The 23,217-nt window shown below is 37.7% G+C and overlaps 2 protein-coding genes across 3 annotated transcripts; both read right to left on the reverse strand.

The window, feature by feature from the left end:
- LOC111865781 (DNA-directed RNA polymerases I and III subunit RPAC1) lies at positions 1-21,175 on the reverse strand. 2 transcript variants are annotated; one of them, XM_033751958.1, is made up of 10 exons: positions 21,089-21,175; positions 17,902-18,193; positions 7,924-7,992; positions 7,698-7,805; positions 5,400-5,532; positions 4,789-4,908; positions 3,414-3,596; positions 1,319-1,441; positions 733-849; positions 1-253 (listed from the first exon to the last, which is right to left on the reverse strand). In XM_033751958.1, the coding sequence occupies exons 2-10, from the start codon at positions 17,908-17,910 to the stop codon at positions 144-146; spliced, it is 972 nt and encodes a 323-aa protein (XP_033607849.1). In that variant the 5' UTR covers positions 17,911-18,193; positions 21,089-21,175; the 3' UTR covers positions 1-143. The 2 variants fall into 2 exon arrangements, with proteins under 2 accessions (XP_033607849.1, XP_023709825.1); XM_023854057.2 differs by lacking the exons at positions 17,902-18,193; positions 21,089-21,175 and adding an exon at positions 15,813-16,011.
- LOC111865782 (AP-2 complex subunit sigma) lies at positions 20,724-22,969 on the reverse strand. The gene is made up of 4 exons (XM_023854059.1): positions 22,859-22,969; positions 22,554-22,703; positions 21,534-21,707; positions 20,724-21,448 (listed from the first exon to the last, which is right to left on the reverse strand). Exons 1-4 carry the CDS (start codon positions 22,859-22,861, stop codon positions 21,347-21,349), a joined length of 429 nt encoding a protein of 142 aa, XP_023709827.1. The 5' UTR covers positions 22,862-22,969; the 3' UTR covers positions 20,724-21,346.
- Between the last annotated feature and the right edge of the window lie 248 nt (positions 22,970-23,217).

The following is a 23,217-nucleotide window of genomic DNA, read 5'->3' on the forward strand; positions in this document are numbered from 1 at the left end:
TTTATGAACCACAGGATAATGAAAAGAATTTATTTTACACATTCTTCTAAAAATCCACACATTCTTAGTGACACAGAGTTATGAAGTGTCATCTCGTCTCTCAGTCCTCCTCACAACTTCCTTCTTCTTTCCTGAACGTGGTGTCACGCGCGGTTCAACTCATCCAGGAAAATGCGACACTTTAACTTCAACACTTTCACAGCCTCTATAAACAGGACATCTGGTGGCAATGCTCCAACTGATTCAATGGTGACTGAAAATGAAGAAGAGGTTCACCGAAATTGATAAAAAATGCACTAATATTTAGTGTGTAGATATTTTTAACTATCACACAAACTCCACTGTCAACACAACTATAATTTATGAATTTATGTTTCACTACATGTTTCAACCCTTATAGGGTCATCCTTGGGGGGGGGGGCGTGCATCTATACAAATAAATCACAACAACCCACCAGTGGTCCCCATCAAAGCAGATGAATCAAGTCCACAACCTCACATCCTATTTCATAAGATCCTTTCTATATCTAAGTCTTCTTAGTGATCTCTTTCCTTGATCAATCTAATATCGGGTGTGGAGCAGTGGGGTGGGGGGGGGAATCTTTCCCCGGGGTAAAGCGGCCAAGATGTGAAGCTGACCACTCACCTCCAGTTAGTTAAGCACAGGGACAACTTCACCTTTATCTTTACCTTTACCTGTTTCAAAGTACAGAGCTTAAACATGTTACTTACAAATGAAATGATTCTTGATTCTGCCCATCTTCACAGCATCTTTGAGATCTTCATAACGGAAAACATTTCGGCTACAAGTGTCATACCTAGCATCCAAAACTTTGGCTTTCTTTTTCCCTGAAGAAACATTTTAATTTAATTTAATGTGTATAAATTAACATAAGGATTGCATAAAAACACAGCATTACAGTAAAAGATCTACTGAAAGCACACAATCAATTATTTCAATCATACATTCACAATCCAGTTACATTAATCTTCATATGTCACTTGAAGTTGCCATCTTTGAAGAATACCCAAACTAAAAAATGAGAGAGAGTTTCCATATATTTTGCATATGTTCAGACATTTTACTGACAGTCTTTGTGAACTTTATTTGGAAAAATGTTTTTCATTTAAGTTTCTCAGCTGGTCAAGAAATCCCCAGCATTTTGTGGCACACAGGGGTTCATTACTGTGTTCAGAAGAGGCTGCCACTACTATCTGTCCTAAGGCAGATGAATCCAGTCTCCATCCTCCCATTCATGAAGCTATTAACAAGTTACGTATCAATGACTATCAAGTGAATGAAAATAAATATACTTACCATGTTTAGATTCTTCAATACCAATAACACCCGGGGAGAAGCATTTCTGTAACCTTTCAGCTTGTTCATCCTCCACATCACGAGTAAGGATTATTTCTGGCAGAAGCCTATAGAATGCAGTAGCTGTAACAGTACTGTGACATGTAGACCCATTGCTATGGAATGAGTAACAAACACATTTCTGTAGGGATGGATTGTTGGAAACCAACTCGTTACAGAACATGTTTCCATGGATAAAAGTGATCAACAACATTTACTTGGATACAAATATGCTATATAAGAGATCAGAATTGAGTTCAGATCAGTAGAAAACAAACTAGAAGATAAGTCAGTCACAGTTTAGAACAGAATAGAGATAGACCAGAATGGAGCGAGTCCTAGACAATCATTTACTGAGACATTGTAAGTTTTTGTGATTATGAGTGAGTGTAAAGGAGCGAGCAATAAATCCAATCATCCAATCCAAACCCATTATTACCCAGTCATTACCAATAAAATTGTGACAGTACATTACACACCATCTTCATCTACCAAAAAGCCCTTTCTGAGCCACAGCCTTCCTTAGAAGATTATGCCAAATTTGTCTCCTCAATTCTGTTTTCACTTCTTAGGATTTCACAATAAAAATTTTTTACACGGCAAGGTCAGCCATGCACTTAACCCTCAACCTGGAGGGCCAGGTCTCTGTATTTATGTCCTCCAGTGACAGGGAGGCCCAGTTATACCCCAGGCACCACATTCCCTCTTGAATGAATGAATGAATGAATGAATATATGAGGGGTAGGCCTCCTCAGCCCTTGCACTGTGATCTACAGTGATCTATTGTGCTTCACATTTTGATTATCCCCTCAGCAATGCTGCGCTTTGAATGAAGCACAGGCTTTTGTACATGGGGGCATCGAAATAGTCACTTGGTTCCATAAAGTACTGACCCAAGTGACGTAATATTAAATAAGCTAAGGCCTCACATTCACACAGGATATGTCATTCACTCTTCACTGCCTTCTAGGACTTGCAGGGCTACAGTACAGGCATTTTAACCCACCTCCACACAGGAGACATTACACACCAGTTAAAACAAAAATAAAATAATTTCACACACATAATGTACATATGACAACACCACAAGAGGGGATGATAACATTAAGATGTGTGAAGGAGAGATGTATTACAGAAATGGGATGGCACTGACTCAGGATATTGTGACAGGATGAATGCAAGAGTGAGCCACTGCTAGATGTTTGGGTAAACATATAACAATACTTGACTTACTGCTAGGCAATGGATATGCATGCAACAGTAGAGGGACTGATGCAGGCAGTATTTTCTATGCAGTCCATCTCAAGATTATATACTGAGAACCTATATGCGATATCATCTGGGTGGTCAAGCTTATGACCGTTCAAGTCCTGCCATTGTAGCATAACACAAGATAGACATGACCTGCTTCACAAAGCCTGAACTGACAGAGGACTTGTATACAGTGCACAAGGTAGAATTTTCAATAACATGATGTGTGTGTGATATGTATACTTGACAAACGCAAAGCCCATTCATAAGAGACAAACCCATCCTCTCTTTAGAGAGAATGTTACACAAGGACTATGACCTCAAGGGTTCAGGTGCCCTCCCCCCTTCAGAAAAAACTCTGGTCATGATCCTCAACAGCCTTGGTGCCAAAATGAACTGATCAGCTGTAAACCACCAGTCATAAAGTAACTCTGATTCTGACTGAGATAGTCAGTTCAGAAGGGTCACCAGCCAGCAAGGACAGGAGCCACTGAACACTGAAACTGAGGAATCTACAGTGCTGGATGCTGCTACTGGGCAACAATTAATGACAACAAACTTAGTGTGTGCTGTAGTTAGAATGTGAGTGCATGAATTAGCAAGAGCATTAACAATTACTTTTAGTTACAAGGTGTAAGAGTTCAATGAATCCAATCACCAATCCAAATCCCATGTCTAGTCATTAACATGTGACTTTATTTAACTGATGGCTTCATTGCACTATCATTGCAGTGCTAGTGTTGACAACATTATATCATGCCTTTTATGATACTGGCACTTGCATAACTGACCACAGAATACTTACCAACAGGTGAGAATTTTGCATGGTCCTTCCCAATACCTTTAACAACATGAAGTTTAAGATCAAGCTCATGTCCTGGTCTCATCTTACTGATCAAGATATCATCATGCACAGGTCCTACATCTTTCGCCTTGTATATGTCACCTTGGCTCCCAATTGGCAACCACTTCATGTGCCTGGTATATACTGCAATATTAAACTTAAGTAAACTTAAGATAACAATATACTACATATACAATTTATTTCAAAGCTTTAAACCTGATTAAACAGCAGTCAATGGACTGAAAAGAACTGGATTTCAAACTATTTATTTTGATATGGTAATGATCTTTCGATCATTGTACAAACTGAGAGGCATACAGGGTGGAATGTACCTCTCAGAGGTTTTCTCCTTTACATGATGATCTCACCCTCACACAATGCATCTTCTTTCACTTTCTGGCACTTCACTAAGGAAGTTTCACTTATTCTGTAGTTACTTTACCCTCTGTTAGGCTGGAAACAATCCTTTGACCTGAAGGTATGAGTTAACCATCTGGGGAATATGAGATTTTAAATCTCAAATTCTACATGGCTAGTGGCCACACTTTTAACTCAGGGGTAATGGCACTGTAGTAACAAAAAAAGCTGACATTCAGTCACCTGAACCACACATGTGCACAATCACAATATTGCAATGAACAAATGGTAAGTTAACAGCTTGTGGCACTGTGAAATGTAGTGAGCTATCTCAGTATGATGTCCTGTATCAAACTTTTGCACTGACAGTGATGAGGAGCTGGAATAGCTCAGTCAGTAGAGTGACTGACTATGGGCTGGACAATCGAGGAGTCAGGGTTCGAGTCCTAGTGTTGTCACGAATTTTCTCTTCTCCATGTCATCCAGACCAGCTCTGAGGCCCACCCAGCCTTCTATCCAATGAGTACAGTGGGCTCTTTCTTTGGGGGGGGGAAGCAGCAGAGGTGTGAAGCTGACCACTCACCTCCTACTAGAGCTGAGGTCAAGAAAATGTGGATCTATACATCCACTCCCCCACACGCCTTCAAGGCATAGAGCCTAATTAGGTAAGCACAGGGACAACTTTAGCTTTACTGACAGTGATGACCCTTCTTGACACAACTTAATTTAACTAATGAATATTACTGTTTGCTGGGATGTGACACTAATGTTTTTCAGGGGCACACTGCCTACATTTTAAAAAATTATATAGTGTCAAATCTCACAAAACTGAATTCTTCATAGTCATAAAAGTGAGGCCCTAAAATCTCACAGGTTGTATGTCTCTTTGTACATACTGTGTTACCAAGTTTTAAAGGATATAACAGTTACATTAAGAGAGGTTCTTTTACAAGAACACTAACATAGCAAAGGCACTCACTTTTATGGTCCTTGTAAATATCATCAGGGTTTGTGGAGTCTTTTGGAGCATTTGTATTCCAAGTGCATTTTACTTTCAACTGAAATTCCAAAGTGTCCTGTTCTGTTCCATCTTCATCACCTAAAAAATTCAGAAAAATAAGAATTATGTATACCATACAAGAATAACTCAGAATAATGAGAACAAGGAATGAAAAAATTTGAGACAGAATTTAAGGAAAACCCTCTGGAAGACAAATTAATAAATAACAGAATAAGATGATATGGACACATATGAAGAACAAACAAAAATAGAACCTAACAGTAAAATGCTCAAGATGAAGACCAAAACCATGATGAAAAAAACAGATTCAAAAAGAAGGAAGACAATGGAAGGTAACTGAGGAGGAGGAGCACCTTGGGAACTCACAGAGAGACAAAAAAGCTATGTTGCTAATGACCCATATAAAAGTGAGGAAGGGGAGGGGCAGGAGATGGGAGAGGAGGGAACTACTGTTAAATAAGTGAATGGTTTGTAAAACTGTTTTAGAAACTGCAGAAGAGCCAGATATTGGTGTAATACCAAAACTCAACAAAACCATTACAACTGCAAGAGCCTGCAAGTGTTCTTACCCGGCTGTCTGTATTCAAATAACCGTGGATCAGCTTTAAGTGGAATTAAACCCAATCTGTGAGCAAGCACCTCATCTTGCAGTAGTGAAGTATTGTTGTACACAAACACCTTCTCTATAGCCATGCTAGGAACCTATGGGAACATATTCAAATATGAAGCTTACAAATATTATAACAAAAATATATAATGTACATTCTAAACCGTTTGTAACACTTAGGAAGAAATATGGGACCTTATAAAGAGAAACAAACTGAAATGCAAACAACTCTTATGACATTTTTGTAAAGTACTGAGGGAAAAACATGACAGTATCAGAAATTGCATTTTTTAAATAATAAATTGTAATCCATAATTTTTAAGAGCCAGAAGAGAAACAATTACAATGGTTTGTCTATATAAAAAGAATGGATAAAGCAGGGATGCCAAACAAGAAATAAGAATTAAAATTAAGTAAAACAGACCTATATACAGCACAGAACAAATGACAGTTCAGCCACATACTAGAAGGCATCAAGAACAAAGGAAAATCTTGCAAGACATTCAAATAATGAAGAAAGCAGTCTTCTGGGATTTGGCACCGTGTATATGTGGTGTTAACCGACGTTTCGGAGGAACGTATCGCCTCCATCTTCAGGGTAGAAGAAAAAATATAAGAAATCTGCAAGCGGAGAGACCGTGAGAACCGGTAAAAGCAGACTGGTGTTGGAACGTCGGTTAACACCACATATACACGGTGCCAAATCCCAGAAGACTGCTTTCTTCATAGTCACCGCCGTGAAAGCCTCAAATCTTACATTCAAATAATGATTGTGAGAAAATAGAAGAGATTAGAAACGTTTCATTCAACAGTCCATATAAGACAAAAATGATGCTACGTGTACAAAAATTATGGCAGGAGCCTGGGCTGGAAATAGGGGTAAATACAGTAGACACTGCATGATATTTCCAGAGTACTTTCTTCCAATGAAGCTATTTACTGTGCCTTATGAAATCATAATTATTTTTCCCCAACAAGAGTATACAGAGGAATACCCAAACCTACACTGCAATAAACTGCAACATCCCTTGGACTCTTCCACTGATCTGGAGCACCCATCTGGTTCTGTAGAGCTACTTCCATCACTGGCCGAAACACAGGGTTGTTTTTCCTTTCCTCATCTGGCAGACTCCTACTGGTCTGATCAGGATTCTGGTCCTATTCTCCTCTCCTTATATCAATACCTTTTTCCATGCTTGGCTTAGTCTCTTATCCTGAGGATGGAGGCAACAGGTTCCTCCAAAATGGTCATAACATTTTACCTGACTAAATAGCATCACATACCAAAGCGGCCTCCATAGTCTAGGGGTAACGTTCCCACCTCATGATAAAGGTACGCGGGTTCAAACTCGGCGGAGGTCGTGGAATTTTTAAAAGCGGAAAAATTCAGGGAACAAGTCCTCCAGGAGGGACTTCAAGCTGTGGGTCCCATGTCGTAGATTTACGGCACATAAAAGATCATGTCTCTAGGAGACCTCCGAGCAAAATTAGGCAAAAAGTTTCCCGCCCAAGTAGTTTCAAATGCCTCTGGTAGATGGGGGAAGTATCAGGTACCGAGGGCCGACCTCGTTGCTGAAAGGGGCTGATAGCATGCACCAGTACCGGTAGAGTATGGTGACTGGTAGAATATCAAAGGGGGACATACAACAGACTATTAGCTGCGGTGCATGGGGAAACCCACCCCCTCTTCTAATAATAATAATAATAATAATCACATACCACCAGAAAGTAACATTCTTCATATATTTTTAATACATTCTATTCTAGTGGAATCTGCAAAAAGATACTGTGACGTGTTGCGCTATGGATGATGCCCCGCCCTCCCCGCCAGCCGCGACATGCCAAGCGGAGCCAAAGTGAGCCGAGCCCCAGCACACTGGTCACTATGCAATGTGAGTAAACAGCTAGGCAAAGCGGGTAAACAGAGGTTGCGAGAGACGACGGTAGTAACAGCGGTACCCATTACGTAACAGGCAACAGTATTGTCTTCTGTAATGTGACACCATGCAGTCTGACAGACAGTTACCACTATTCCATTCCAGACTACATGGCATCACATACCACAAGATTAGTCACTGCTGTGGATACCTTAAATCTCATGCAGTTATTACTGAACCTTTCAAATTTTATAAATACATGTTTTCTAAATTAACTGGAGAACAATGTTGACCTCCACTGAGGGCCAAGGTACCAAACGTGTTGAGCTTTATCTCTTTACCACCAGTATGCTGTATGGTACTTAGGTTTAAGGACAACTTACCTCTGAAAGAAGGAGTCTTCTAAATGCATTTGCTATGGCTGCATGTATTCCAATCAAGTCAAATTCCATTTCTCTTTCATTCCACTTAACAATTTGGACACTAAAAATCTGGGGTGGAAATAAAATATATATATATACATGTATATTTCATTTTAATTTAAAAAGGACCAATATTAACAGTCACATTTTAGACTGAACTAAATGTACGCAGAATATACTAACTTACTTTCTTGAACTTTTCATGACTCCATGTATCATCAAAAGTATAGCTTCCAGGATAGTCACATGCTGTTGCCTGAAAGAAAGAAAGAAACAAACAAATAATAATATTCAAGTTATTTCCAAAGGAAAATATCCATAACAATCGCAATTATGTTTATTGCTTATATGGGATGGACATGGCGGAACATGGTGGCCAGACAGCTGTATGCAATAACATTTTAGTAGATAACAAGTGTGGAAAATGTAACAAAGTAGTGCAAAATGGCATACTATGCGATAATTTTGATAAATGGTATCATTTTAATAAGTGTAGCAATGTAAATGGAGACAAAATGCCTGATAATCAATGGCTTTGTGTTTCATGCTCACTACGAAATCCTCCGGAAAATGAGATTATGACTACGCAGTATGTTGACTGAGACGTTGTCCATGTTAGAGGAAATATCATCATTGCGAGAAATAATATCTATCTTACAGAGTGAAAGAGTGCAAGAAGTATGTCTTCTGGTACATTATGAAAACGAAAATGGTTGGAGCCAGGCAGCTAAAGGTAAATCTATAAGAAAACAGGTGACTCCACAGTTTTCAGTTTCAACAAGTAACAGATTCTGCCACCTAAATGATGTTGCTGATGAGACTGTACAAAAGAAAATACTTAGTTGTCAAAAAAAGAATGTGAAAAAAAAGAATTAATTGATGTTTTATAGTGATAGCTATGGTTGTGGCACACCTATGTCACTGAACAAATCTAATGATGATGTTTAGGTGTTTGGTGAGGTTAAGCCGGGTGCTAAGATAAAGGATGTTTCAAAAAACTGTGTAAGAGATTGTGCCGTACTTGGCCCACAGGACCATGTAATAATTATGGGTGGTGCCAATGATATTGCTAGAAACAAAAGAAAGACTTGTATCAATGTTGTATAAAAGAACACTTTCCACACTGACTTGTACAAATGCTGTTCTCAATACACCGATGAGGCATGATTTAATAAGATTCAATAGCAAATAAGGAAATAAGGAAAGCAAATTTGGACATAAACAAGGTGTGTAAAAGATTCAGAAACGTTAAAGTATTGGATATAAGTAATATAAGCAGAGCATATCACACAAGGCTTGGGCAGCACTTATACAGACTACGTAAAGAATATATTACTCAAGAAATAAGTAAAATAATAGGTAATAATAAAAAGAACCAACTACAGTGGAACCTCATTTAACGAGCATAATTCGTTCGAGAATCTTACTCGTAATGCGAAACACTCGTTAAGCAAAACAATTTTTCCCATATAAATTAATGTAAAATACCATAATGCATTCCATGCCAAGAAAATGTTCAAAAAATTTTATGTATAACGTTTATTCAAAGAAAATTATATATACATTGTTAAGGAGCGTGAATCATCTTCATCTTTACTTCTATGCGGAATGAACCAACCTGGAATGTGAATTCGATTTGCAGAAAAAAAAATCAAAATAATTACTATATTATTTATGACACATATCTAATCCTTTTTTACCAGAAAGCTATCTAGAGACATTTGTTTTTGCCGACGCTTCAACATTTGGTGAAAATACGACATAGCATTATCATTAAATAAATTTGTAGTGCACATAGCCACTGCCTTATTAGGGTGATGCATCGCAATGTACGATGCAAGTTTTCCATGCTTTCAGCATTTCTCTTATTGTGCCAGAAGATTGTTGCATTGCTGTTACCTCCTCCTCCTCCTCCTCTGACAAACTCTCCTCCACAACTTCTTGCTGTGAAACACAATGCAACTCCAAATCGTGCAAATCGTTGACGTAGACTGATTGTATGTGCGTGCTAGATCAGCCACGCTCACACCTCATTCTCGCTTTTCAATGATTTTACGTTTCATTTCTACGGTTATTTTTATTCTCTTATGGCTGTCTTTTTGCAGCTTTTTCTTCAGGGACATTTTTGCAACTTTGCACAAAAAAATCACAAATAATGTCTGAACACAAGTTTGGAAAAATGTGCGATCACAAGCGACACTAAGACGCTAGCAGAATGAGTGCTAAACACAGACTGATGTAGCAAGCACACAATCCGGGACTTCCCCTCTCATCACTCGTTATGCGAAACGTCGCTCGTTAAGCGAGTCACTTTTTTACAATTTGTTTTGCTCGTTATGCGAATTACTTGTTATGGGAGGTGCTCGTTAAGCGAGGTTCCACTGTAAATGTAATAGTTCTAGGTTATCCAAATCAGGGAAACTAACAATGAAGACCGGATCCCTTGGGTTCCAGTCATTCCCAATTGGGGAAGTCAAGCCAATGCATAATTTGAAAATAATACATCAAAATGCTCAATATCTTAGTAATAAAGCTGAACTATTTACTGAATTTCTCCAAAGTACTACCCCTGATATATTAGCTATTTCTGAAAATGGTCTCAAAGAGGATGAAATTCCTCAATGTATGTTAGAAAGCTATACTCTAGTCTCATATTTTTGTAGGAAAAATATAAAGGTGGAGGGATAGCTATTTACAGTACCAGTAACATGATGAAAAGTAAACCCTTGAATTGGGTTACAGGAAAAAGTATAGAAAAAACTCTTTTGAGGTTACTGGTATAGAAATAACATGTGACAAGATAAAACTTATAATTATTACCAGGGCCCGGATTTTGATGACTTGTCATCTTTTTTCCTTGTATCCTATGCGATGCTCTTAAATATATAAATCTCGGATATGAGCTGCTGGTTACAGAAATGTAAATTTTATATGTAATTTTGTCATTTTTTTTGACATTTTTAGGTTTAAGTTCATTTTTTCATTTTGGGGGTAATTTTTTGATAAATTTTTGGACTTTTAAGGGTATTCTTGTCATGTTTGGCCATTTTATGGAATCTTTCTTCATATGTTTTTTGAAATGTGAATAACATGGAAGCGAAGTGTTCTTACTTTTCTCCTTTAGGTCATTTTCTGGATTTTTTCTGTCATTTTTTTAATATTTTCAGGTCATCAAAATCCAGGTTCTGCATATTACATTTTTGGGTCATATTTTAGGTCATTTTTCTGGATTTTTAGGTCATTTTATAGGTCATTTTTTAAATATTTTCAGGTCATTAAAATCCAGGCCCTGATTATTACATTATATAGATCACCAAGTGGTGGAATACATGATTTTTTTAACTTACTAATACCATATGTCCAAAAAGTATCAAACTTTATTTTTTTTCGCTGTAAGTAATGGCCAAAAGGGGTGGGGAAACTGAGGGTAGTGGAAGAAGGGACTTTCATGCGCATGCATGACTTTTTGCTGACTCACAACACTGCTGGATGTGTCTGTGGCTGCCAGAGAGCGAAGTGGTGTAACACGTGTTCATCGCATTCTCGTTTCGCTCAAGAAGACAGAACGCTTGGAGCAGCAATGCTGCTTAGTTTTGTCAGAAACTTGGGGATACCCAAGCGGAAACAATCCAAAAAATTCAGCAGGCTTTCGGCGATGATGCAATGGGGGTCACTCAAATTAAAGAGTGATTCAACCGCTTTAAAGATGGCTGTATGTCGGTGGACAGTGAGCAGCGTTCTGGGAGACCGTCAACGAGCCGAAATGCTGATGTCATTGAAAAAGTGTGGACACTGATCATGGAGGGCCTTTGTTTGGCCATCCATGAAGTTGCTGATGAGGTTGGGATCAGCAGAGGTTCCACAAACACAATTTTAACTGAGGATTTGGGCATGCGAAGAGTGGCAGCAAAATTTGTGCCCAAGCTGCTTTCGCTGGAGCAGCAACAACTCTGCCTTGAGGTCACGCAGAAAATGCTGGTGTGCGCCAACAGTGATCCCGAGTTCCTGAAGACTGTGATCACTGGTGACGAGTCATGGGTGTATGGATATGACCCGGAAACCAAGGTCCAGGCATCACAATGGAAGCATCCAACATCCCCGAGGCCCAAAAGAGCACGACAGGTTCGGAGCAATGTGAAGGTGATACTGACTGTTATTTTTTCGATTACCAGGGTGTTGTGCATCATGAGTACGAACCACTAGGCCAGACTGTCAATAAGGAGCACTACCAAGAAGTCCTCCGCCATCTTCATGATGCAGTTCGGTGCAAGAGACCGGAGCTGTGGGATGCACGCAACTGGCAGCTGCATCATGACAACGCCCCAGCTCGTTGATCGCACCTGATCCAGGGTTTCCTGGTCAAGCACGGCATTCCACAGGTTTGCCAGGCTCCCTACTCTCCTGACATAGCTCCTTGTGATCTCTGGCTGTTCCCGAGATTGAAGACACCGCTAAAAGGCTGCTGTTTTGACAGCCGCGAGAACATCATACAGAACACGACAGCGAAGCTGCGTGCCATTCCAAAATAACCCTTCCAGAATTGCTTCCAGCGATGGAAGGACTGCTGGGCTAAGTGTGTGGTGTCACAGGGGGCTTACTTTGAAGGTGATTGGGTACTGGAACCACCCAGATACAAAACTTTTTTTTCCCGGCCCAAGGTCGGATACTTTTTGGACAGGCTAGTAGATATATTGAAGCAGCTTGTTCAGAAAGATGGATATATCATTCTTGTTTGAGACTTAAATATAAATACCCAGGAAAATGGATGTGGTCATAAGCAATTATTAGATATCATTAATGCTTATAACACGACTATGACTATAAATATTCCTACTCAAGTAACCGAGAGTACGGCAACAATTATAGTTCAAATCATTACTAATATACCTGCTAATTGCTATTACTTTTTTATTGCTAGTGGGGTGGGACTAAGTCCCTTGTACTGCAGCCATTTCTGGCCTATTGTACCAGCCCCAGATGATAGGTGAGGGTGATTGTGGAGCAACCGGTGGAATTAAGATTGGCAGGGGAAACCGAAGGCCTCGAAGAAAACCTGCCCCAGCACCACTTTGTCCACCACAATTCCCACTTGACCAGATCTGGGCTCGAACCCGGGCCACCACGGTGGGAAGCCAGTGAATAACCACTTGAGCTATGGCGTGGCCCTAATTGCTATTATACTAAAGTTATAAATAGCCTACTTTTGGATCATTATCCACAATATATAACCATTAATATAACCACACCACTACAAATAAGTTGTTATAAAGAGGTTACGGATTTACCAGATGACAATATAACCTGCTTTTGCTCTTTTACACAAACTGAAACTTGAACTGAGGTGTTTAGTGAAAATGATATACAACGTAAATGCTTTTAGAATCGGTTAATGCATCAATTAGAGATGGCATTTTTCCATCTATATTAAAAAAAGAGTTGGTCATTTCTCCTATCTATAAGGGGGGCACTAAGGAAGATGCAAGTAATTATTGCCCAATCACACTTGTTCCTACTTTCTCTAAGGTTCTGGAAAAAGTAATAGTTAATCAATTAACAGTCTTCCTAGATAAACATAATATATTAAATAAATTTCAGTTTGGTTTTAGAAAAAAAATTCTACTAATAACACTATTGCTACAGTTATTGAAAATATAATAGATAACTTTAATGATAAAATAAAATGCAACTGCGTATCATTAGACTTATCAAAAGTATTTGATTGTATTCAACATAACATTCTTAGGGATAAATTATATAAATATGGTGTTCGTGGTATTCCACATATGTTAATTAAACCATATCTAGTAAATAGAACACAACAGGTGAAAGTACCACATATGGAAATCAATAAAATGAAGGAATATTTATCGAGTAGCCTTCCAATTAACTGTGGAGTCCCTCAGCGATTGGTCCTTGGTCCATTGCTTTTTATTTTATACATAAATGACTTTCCTCGCCTAACACAAGGTAGATCTATAATGTATGCAAACGACACTTCAATACTAAATATGGGGCAAGATATAAATTAACTCCAATATATAAATTCAACTAATATTGAAGTTGTGGAGAAATACTTTGAGATGAATGATTTATTCATAACCCCAGCCAAAACGCACTGCATCTTTTTTCAGACAAAGCAATGTAGGCAGGACCATAAATATAAAATTTTAATAAAGAATATGGAAATAGAGAATGTTAAAAGTATAATCTTTTTGGGGGTAGTAATTCACAGCACCTTGAACTGGGACATTTATATTGATAGAACCTGCAGTCAAATTAGCCGCAACTTATTTATAATAAATAGACTACTCGACCTAAAGGGTAGAAGAATGTTATATTATGGTTTGATCTATCCCTTTCTAACATATGGAATTGTAGTATGGGGACACAATGCTAGGGTACTTACTAAAAGAATTTTTATTCTTCAAAAAAGAGCAGTACGGTACACTGCAGGACTAAAACCTTTAGAATCATGCAGAGATAGTTTTAAACAACTTAAGATTTTAACAGTATATTCATTGTACATACAACAAACCATCTTATATGTAACTAATAAGTGTAACTGCACGGTAAATAAACAAGTACACCCACACACACAATACAAGAAACAACAATGACTAGCATAAATGGCAGCATAACTTAGAACTTTATAATAGTAAACCTTCAGTTGCTGGTTGTATCTTTTATAATAAATTACCTAATAATATAAAACAACTTGAAAATAAAAACCAGTTTATAGGGGAACTGAAGAATTTACCCATTAATGTGTGTTACTACTCAACTGAAGACTATATGAATGATATATTCTTAAATACTGGATAATGATGCACACAAGATGTAAACTATCATTACATATTTTGTTAGTTTATTTGTTAACAATTTATTGCATTTTTGCTAATTTTATAATTTATATCATGTGACATGTCCTGCATTAATGTAACGTCATCTATAAGATGAATAAACATGAATGAATAAATGACTGAATGAATGAATGAATGAATATAATCACTGCTGAAACCTGAGCCACATCACTCTGCTCCTAAATTCAGTTAGACATCACTACTGTACATACAATTCTACACTGTGGCATTCTGTTGTGATCTCTGTTGCAAAATACAAGTGACTTCTGAGATAATACAAGGGACATAGAACAGTTATGTCAGACATTACACCATGTCACTGAATATTAGTTAAAAGAGAAAGAATTCTTAATACGCAATAGTTTATTGGCTTCTCAAACAGTACTCTGCTCTGTAATCTTAGATCCAACATGATCAAATTTTGAACCTCCCTTTTTTGGAAAAGTGTCTGCCACCCTGTGGAAAAACAAAATCATGGCAGTGCCACCAAGTTATTTAATTTCATAAACTCAATAGCTGATTAAGCCTCATAAAACAATTGCATAATTAATAAACCTGTATTTATGGCACAAGTAAGTGGTTCACTTGTCATTGGAACTATGTCAAGATCTGTGATTAAAGGTATTCTCTGTTGGTTATTATTCGTTTACCTATCAACGATCGGTATCTGCCCCCTCTTCGATTTTCGGCAAAAATAAATTGATACTGAAGAAAAGAAATAAACATACCAACTACTAATAATAAAATTTGGGGGTAGTTTTTAATTATTCTTCTATCTTGAACACTCCTAAATGGTTAGCAGAAAGTTTTGAAAAGGCATAAACATAAATTTGTACAAATTTTCTGGTTGTCGTCGCTTTGGAAAATTGGCTGCACCCCCTGGAAAAAATCGTGGCAGTGCCCATGCTGTCAAGCTCTCACACACCAAATGCGTACTTGTGGCAACATTACTTGTCAAAATTTGGGCCAAACGTCGCTACCGAAGGGTTACAATGAACGGCAGTGGTGAATTCAAAGCTCCACTTTCCACCGCAAACATCCACGCCTATATCCAATTATAAATTCAGGAAACTGATGAAATGATCTATTCTTACTGACAACATTATTTTTCTCCTGACACAATACGATCTTTTAGTTAGCACAATGAAGTACACATTCCCACTACGTGGAAATGAGGTTATGTTAAAATAGTAAACCACCCCAACTAGATTATTACATTTAAAACACCATTTTCTTTCAATATGACCCTCGAACGCCCTTCTTCTATTACATCCATGATGAAATTAAAGGTTCGCTGTCTGTCACAATCGTGGCCTAGACCAGCTCCACACCAAACATTTAATTTTTTAACAGGATTACATTACAACACTTCTGAACTGAACAATTGAATGGTAACACATGCGTGTTCCCCGCGCACCGCGCGTAACACAACCCCTCCCCCCCTTTCAGTACTTCTAGGTGTTCTAGGTTACGGTAAGGTTACAAGTACCAAACATGCCGCCTTCTCTCAGTAAAATACCGTACAGCCTGGTACAGACTGAGTCCATAACCTAAAATGGAGTTAATATGAATGTGCGTTTGCAGGTAAATTGCGGATCCTCTTATTCTACAGTTGCATAAAGCTATTCGACAACAATTGTAGACTCCATGGAAACCATCCAAATGGCCTGACTTCGAATCTGATCACCCACACATGTAAAAACATCTTTCATAAAATCATACTTATCGTTCCACTGCATCAAACGTTGTGTAAATGCCTTCAAACTACACATTATAGCTCTAGGTTTAGCTCCAGAGCTTTCTGGGTATTAATGATCACTGAATAAGTTTCTTTAATAGGGGTCACATGTCAGAATGCACATACATATGACATATAATCCCAAATGTTTGTTTAGCATATATCATTGAATTCTGTTATTACTTTAGTCACATATTTTAACAGTAAAAATTAGTTCCTAAAATTAATAAAATGAAGAATTATTTCATCTGTTGTTAAGACGTACTAAGGTAATCTCCTTGAAAACTTTCCACATTCCAAACACAGACATACAAATTTTGTTGCAACTGATTTTAATTTACTGCCCACATAATTCCTCTTTCACCACCCTCCATACATGTTGGGTAGCAGCAGTGTCAATGACCCACCCATTTTGAGGAGACAGTCCAAGAAAGGCGAGTGTACCGCCATTCAGGAAGATCCAGCTACTTATTCTCATATTTTGGTTAAGCAAGCTACATGAGGACTGTTATTGTTATCGTTACATCAGTAATGCAATATCATCACTGAGTCAACATATGTTCCACAATTGAAACTATCAGAGGATATCAGCCTCTCATAAATATGGCTGTAGCCAAGTATTTGCCTCTAAGCACGCTTGAAAAAGGCTCTAAAAATAAGGGACTAATTTATGTGATTCCCTATCATATCTGTTGAACTTAAAAAATGACACACACACTATTTTGCATGAGGATTGTTGTTACAGTACTTCTGTACCTGTAATTACATTCTTTCTTTAGCGAAGCTTTCATCATCTCATTCTATCTCATACTTCACATCATTGATAATGTTCTATTCTATGAGCAGAATTTTTTCACATACCCTTGATGTAGCATTTTTATTTCTCCTGCACTGCTTGTATGTTGACCTACAGGATTAATAAATAATAAATGATGATGCTTTGTAGATCACAAAGTACATTCTGAGGATGACTTAGGGAAAATTTCCACATTTATTCTAATTAACACTTTCTTTGAGAACAGAAAATTAGAATATAATGAATACATTACAATATTTCTCACCTCTAGTCATCTATGTGTAAATGCTTACTGCTACAATGTGGTTCATAAGCTGTGCAGCCAAGCTCACTTTCATTGCACTCTGTGCAAGTGTTCAGGTTTGTCCATCAGCTTACACACCTGGTGAAGCAGAGTGGGTTTGTCATGTTCTTATATTTTAAAAATGTGTTCCCACTCAGTGAGATTTCAAATGCAGATCATACTTCAGGCACAGGGTCTGCACACACTTCACAGGGTGTGGAGAATCATATACTGCTGTAATTTCTTTAATATGTAACCATTACTATGGGCAGATTGCAAAAGTCATCTAGGTGGGAGAGGAAGTAGTGTCTGGAAAAGAATTATAGGACTTCAGCTGCATACAAAGCCAATACTTGGTCTTCAGAATTCCACATCCAGTCCTTAGGCTTCTGTCTACTGTTCTTAACAATTGCCACCAATTACCTGGCAGCTTCTACAGTCAGACAAACCTGATTCTCTATCATTATTTCACTGTACATGTTACTGACCTTTTCCATATTCTGCACTGTGCACTACTTTTTAATTTGCAAAGTACACTCTTCCTGTTTCGAATATGTACATAGTTTCCTTTTCCTTGGTGTCAATTCTGAAAACAAAACCTAATGAAGTTCCTTCACCAGAGAATTCCTTGCTCTAGACTTTGAAGAAGAGCCTTAACAATTGAAGCCCAAGTTTTCCATCAGAAGAATTTAAATGTGCTTCGGGAAAATGTTTCTTCCACTGCAAAGGTGTTGGTTGCTCTTGATGATAGTTGGACTGTACACATTTGTAAGGAAGTGCCTGCAAGGACAGGAAGAGGTGTTACAGTAAATGATAAATGATATCTCCCTGTAATGCACTGTAAAAAAAAGTACAACATAGCTGTAGAAAGTGACAATATCACTGAAGTACATGAGTCATTTTTATTATCTTCCATCTTTGTATTCCTTCCTATATGCTTGCTTGTTTTATGTATGGGGTAAAGCAACAGTGCTCTTTTTGTACTATCTGGCAGTAAGTCATAATTAGATGCAAGGCTCTCACAGTGGTGACTGTACAGTGTTCTATCTTCTAGGAAATAACACCATGTAGTCCAGTGGAAGTCAGCCAACTTCTTCAGAGAAACATATTTCCACCATCATCATGAGAAAAGAGTAGGCCAAGCAAGAAACCATCGTGAAGCAAGCGGCGAGCAGCTCTGCTTGCAAGAATATGGTATTTTTTATGGGTTTATTTAATCATGCCCACAGTAGCTCTGACTATATAGCGTTGAATGGCAGGATGCTTAACGAATGATGAATTGGAAAGGATCAAAATTTTGTGATGATGGTACATTGCTACAATTATCATGTTTCTGGATATTATTGTCTTGCCTATATTTAAAAACCGTCCTGTTTATCTTTCAAAACAAGTTTTCGAAACGTTTTGAAAAATACACAGGACAGTTGTTAAATAAAGACAATGGATAATGTCCAAAAACATAATACTTTGTAACCGTTCATCATAATTTGGACTATTTTTGTATTAATTACGTTTATATTAAGTTAATATCATGTAAATACAAACAGATCCGGTAGATAGCCAACTCTTACACACAGAANAAACGTTTTGAAAAATACACAGGACAGTTGTTAAATAAAGACAATGGATAATGTTCAAAAACATAATACTTTGTAATCGTTCATCATAATTTGGACTATTTTGTATTAATTACATTTATATTAAGTTAATATCAAGTAAATACAAACAGATCCGGTAGATAGCCAACTCTTACACACAGAAGTGACATAGTTCAAGTTTTGCTATGTGGACAGGAAGTAACATCTGGTACTTTTCCTGGAATTCTGACAGTTTCAGCAAAGTCAGAAAGTCTTTGATAATTTGAGAGCTGACAGCTTGGAACAGCTATAACTTAGAAGTGGGAGGGCTGGAGCCTCAGCCCCTGATCATAATGCATCAAGTCGCTGTCAACCTTAGCATCAGGTCAGCAACTGCCAGACTCACATAGCAAAGCAACATGATTGGAAATTCAGAAATTTAGGGAAACTTATAGTTTGAAAACTTAACCAATGGCAAAGTGGAGGAGTGTGTTTCTCTTGGAGTCTGTGGTTCACGGACCTCAGGATACAGAGAGAGTGCATTCCACCTCAAGGAGTCTGCATCCAACTTTCGGCCAAGTCAGGCACAAATTACAACTACGTCCCTTCCGTAAAGTATCATAAGTTAAAATCCAAATAAGTGTTATTAATAGATTCTGTTGTATTCAGTGAGCTGGAGTGAATTAAACAATTACTAAGTGCAAAAGTCTGAAGTGCTGAATGTGACTGTACTGTAAGAATCTTCCTGCCCTGCCCGAGCCAGACTCATATAAGACCCTGGGATAAGAACTCATCTCTACGCAGAACCCAGATACTCCCGTCTTTCCCTACTTGCGAGACACCTAAGGGTAGCCCAGGAACGGACTCCCGCCTACCAGCACCAACAACCACAATTCTCCTCCCTTCTCACCTAACTTCTCGCCATCCACAAAGAGGAGGAGGAGGGCAGTAACTCCAGTGGAGGTGTTCAGAAAGAGGTGCATGTGAGCCACAACACCAGAAGGAAGAAGACAGTGATAAGTGGTTCCCAACATAAGGTGCCTAAAGAAGTGAGCGGTTAGAACTTGTGGAAAGGATCTGCTTGCTTCCTGCTTCAAGCTGGTTTCTTGCTCGGCATAGTCTTTGATAATGAAGATAAAACTGATATATTCCACCAACACAGTGGTCAACATTCACTAGACTACACAGCTTAGCATCCCAAAAAAAATAAACTCTTCAAGTGATTATTTTGTTTTTCAATACTGTCATACAATAAGCAGTAAACGGCAATACTCTCAAAGGAGTCAAAAATGAAAGAGATTACTGATTATTTGTTCATTGAAAGGATGAATATAACAGTATCTAGAAACAATACCACAAAACACAACACGGCCAACAGACAGCCTGATCCAAGTCATGTGACCAAGTGACTTAAGGTATTCAAAGTAAAGGAAACGTCACAACCACACTAAATTAAAACATTTGGAATGACTTATGCTTCAGCTTTTCACCCATTGAGCTCAAAACGGAAATGACAAAAATAAAAAATATACAAATAATTTGACAATTGTAACTCAAAACAAAACCATGTCATTTTGCTTCTAAGTCTAATGTCATAAATGATTCAATTGGATGGATTAGTGTACATCTAATCAATCCCTACACTCTCAAACATTAAGTGTAGTGGACGACACTAACTTTACTATACTCTACTGGATGAGGAATAGCAAATGGTTAAAATGATAATTACTATCAACTAAGTATAAGGTTTGTTGCATTTAATTTCTGCTGCCACAGAAGTTTTACATATAGCTCCTGAATATGTATACACCAAGGTGCGTCACTTGGGCCCACCTGAAATGTAAAACTGCTTACACAGTAGAACAGAAGGTATTTATGTATTGATGAGAAACCCAGGAAACTTTAAAATTTACTTTGCCTGACCTCAGAAGTGTATCTCCAAAAAGACACCCATAGCCTAACCTCAGCATCTACCTCCAGATCCACAAAGTTATGCTTTTGGTTTTGTTTTTCACAATAAATATCTAAAAACCTTCTAACATTACATTCTCTTGAAGCATCCATGTTTTTATTTTCACTGATACTTTTGGTTACCCACCACTATATAAGTACTTATATGGTTGGCAGCACTGTTGTTACATATGTGTCAGTAAATTTTAAAATTACGTGGGTCACCTGCCAATACACATGTACCAGGAAATATTTTAAAGAAGTTGCTTATATCTAATAAACGCTAAGAATGGAATGTTGGAATTAATGAGGGGCAGCCATGAGTCATTGTTTGAAGTACAAGTTTCTTCACAATATGATACACAATTCAAAGCAAAGATATTATTTTCTTCTCAATAAACAGATGCTATTCTAAGGAGTTTAACATAAGCAGCTGTTTCAAAACTTTTGTCTGGCTTGTTTCTCTAATCTCGCCAGCAAGGAACATCTCATCCACCACAGTATATACCTGTAACAGAGAACATCTTCATGAATTTAAAATCACACAGAATCAACATGCATCATATCTGGATGGCAAACGGTTAAATACTTGCCTTGTAGAAATTGAATACCAGATCAAGTTCACAGACATTGTGAAAATATTCATTCAAGACTTCAACAAAATTGTGTATTGCTTCAAGATAGCATAAATTATTGTCGTTAACATCCACACAGATACAGAAGTATAAACCTGCATATCTTCGATATACGATCTTGAAGTTTCGGAACTGTAAACAGATGTAATTACCACATTACTTGTTTGAAATCAAACTTGATCCTGATTACTCTCTTCTGATATGTGACATGGTTAGTTTGGTAAACAGGTACCATCATTTTGGAGGAACCTGGTGCTTTCATCCTCTGAACATAAAAGTAAGCCATGCAGGGAAGAAAGATATATGTTACAGGGAAGGGATAATGGGAACCAGAGCTGAATAAAACAATTTCTATGACTTCATCTAGAAATTTGATCCCTTCCATGAATATGTACGTGGGTAAACTAATAAGAGGACATTATCGCTTCTTTCTCAGATGTAATGGATTTGACCTTCTGGTGTGTTCTGGCCCTGACTGAACATCAGAGACAAACTGTCCTAGGCATCATGAACAGGGGATAGTGCCATTACAAGGCATCTACACAAGAAACCATAGAAGAACAAAATCATTACATAAGCAGGATTCAAACCTGAAATCCTAGTGTTCAATAACTCTTAAACGTGCATATCTTAGACCATGTTGCCACTGTTACTCTTGTTTTCAATAATGTTTCTCGGTTTATTTAATATTTTATGACTTTAACAGGATTTGCAGCACTGAATAATATAACAACTGTAATTGATAATCTGTTTTAAGACAATGCCCTGGCATATGTATGGTCTCATGAAAATCAAGAAAAACTTCAGCAAATATATTTCATCTGCAGATGTCAAGAACTAATAACGGATGCCAGGAAAATTATGAAAAACCTCAGCAATGATATTCCGCCTCTACGGGTCAAGAACCAAGAATGAATGTCAAATACTACAGTGTTACATTCTATATCCTCGGCGAAATCATAAACTTAGGTTTCATACCTCTACAAAATTTGTATGTTTGGCATCTCTAACGGTTACAACTGCATGCACTTCTTCAATCAGTTTTTGCTTTTCATCGTCGTCAAAATTCATGTACCATTTGGCTAGCCGAGTTTTCCCAGCTCTGTTCTGAATAAGGATGAATCGAATCTGTGAACATGAAATTTACAATTAAACTGTCCATCACGTAAGCAACAAACGTGTGTGCTTTAAGTACTTACACGAACACTTTTCAAAGTTAAAAATATATACATATATATTACATAATTAAACTACGTGTATACACGTAGAATCCCAATAATTACCATTTCCTACTGCCGGCCAAACATATATAATACAGCACACACCCCTTCTCCACAACTTCCAACATTAACACCATGCGCCAGCGCAGTCTACTGGCAAATGCTAATATGATGGATTAAACAAACGAAAAGCTAAATGGTTTACTATGGTGAGTAGGGAATATATTATGTATTGAAAAATTATAACGAGAAAAATATTGTCACTAAGAAACTTATGGTATCTGTCACACTAAGTCTGGCAAAATTCAAAGATACCTAAGGCTGCTGGTTCATTAGCCGAGTAATGTTGTCAATAGTTGATTTCGAAGCGTTGAGTGATGCTGCCATCTGCTGAATTTATGTGGAAATAAAGCTCAAGGCGG

The sequence above is a fragment of the Cryptotermes secundus genome, unplaced genomic scaffold (genome assembly GCF_002891405.2).
Source record: "Cryptotermes secundus unplaced genomic scaffold, Csec_1.0 scaffold683, whole genome shotgun sequence".
NCBI lineage: Eukaryota > Metazoa > Arthropoda > Insecta > Blattodea > Kalotermitidae > Cryptotermes > Cryptotermes secundus.

Excerpts from the sequence above, each read along its gene's own strand:
- LOC111865781 (XM_023854057.2), bottom strand. The coding sequence starts at position 15,872 with ATGGATGTAATAGAAGAAGGGCGTTCGAGGGTCATATTGAAAGAAAAT. Across the intron at positions 5,533-7,697 it reads GAAGACTCCTTCTTTCAGAG|GTTCCTAGCATGGCTATAGA; the intron begins GTAAGTTGTCCT and ends ATGTTCCCATAG. Across the intron at positions 1,442-3,413 it reads TGCAAAATTCTCACCTGTTG|CTACTGCATTCTATAGGCTT; the intron begins GTAAGTATTCTG and ends GTACTGTTACAG.
- LOC111865782 (XM_023854059.1), bottom strand. Across the intron at positions 21,708-22,553 it reads AACATACAAATTTTGTAGAG|TTCCGAAACTTCAAGATCGT; the intron begins GTATGAAACCTA and ends ATCTGTTTACAG. Across the intron at positions 21,449-21,533 it reads TGGTATTCAATTTCTACAAG|GTATATACTGTGGTGGATGA; the intron begins GCAAGTATTTAA and ends TCTCTGTTACAG.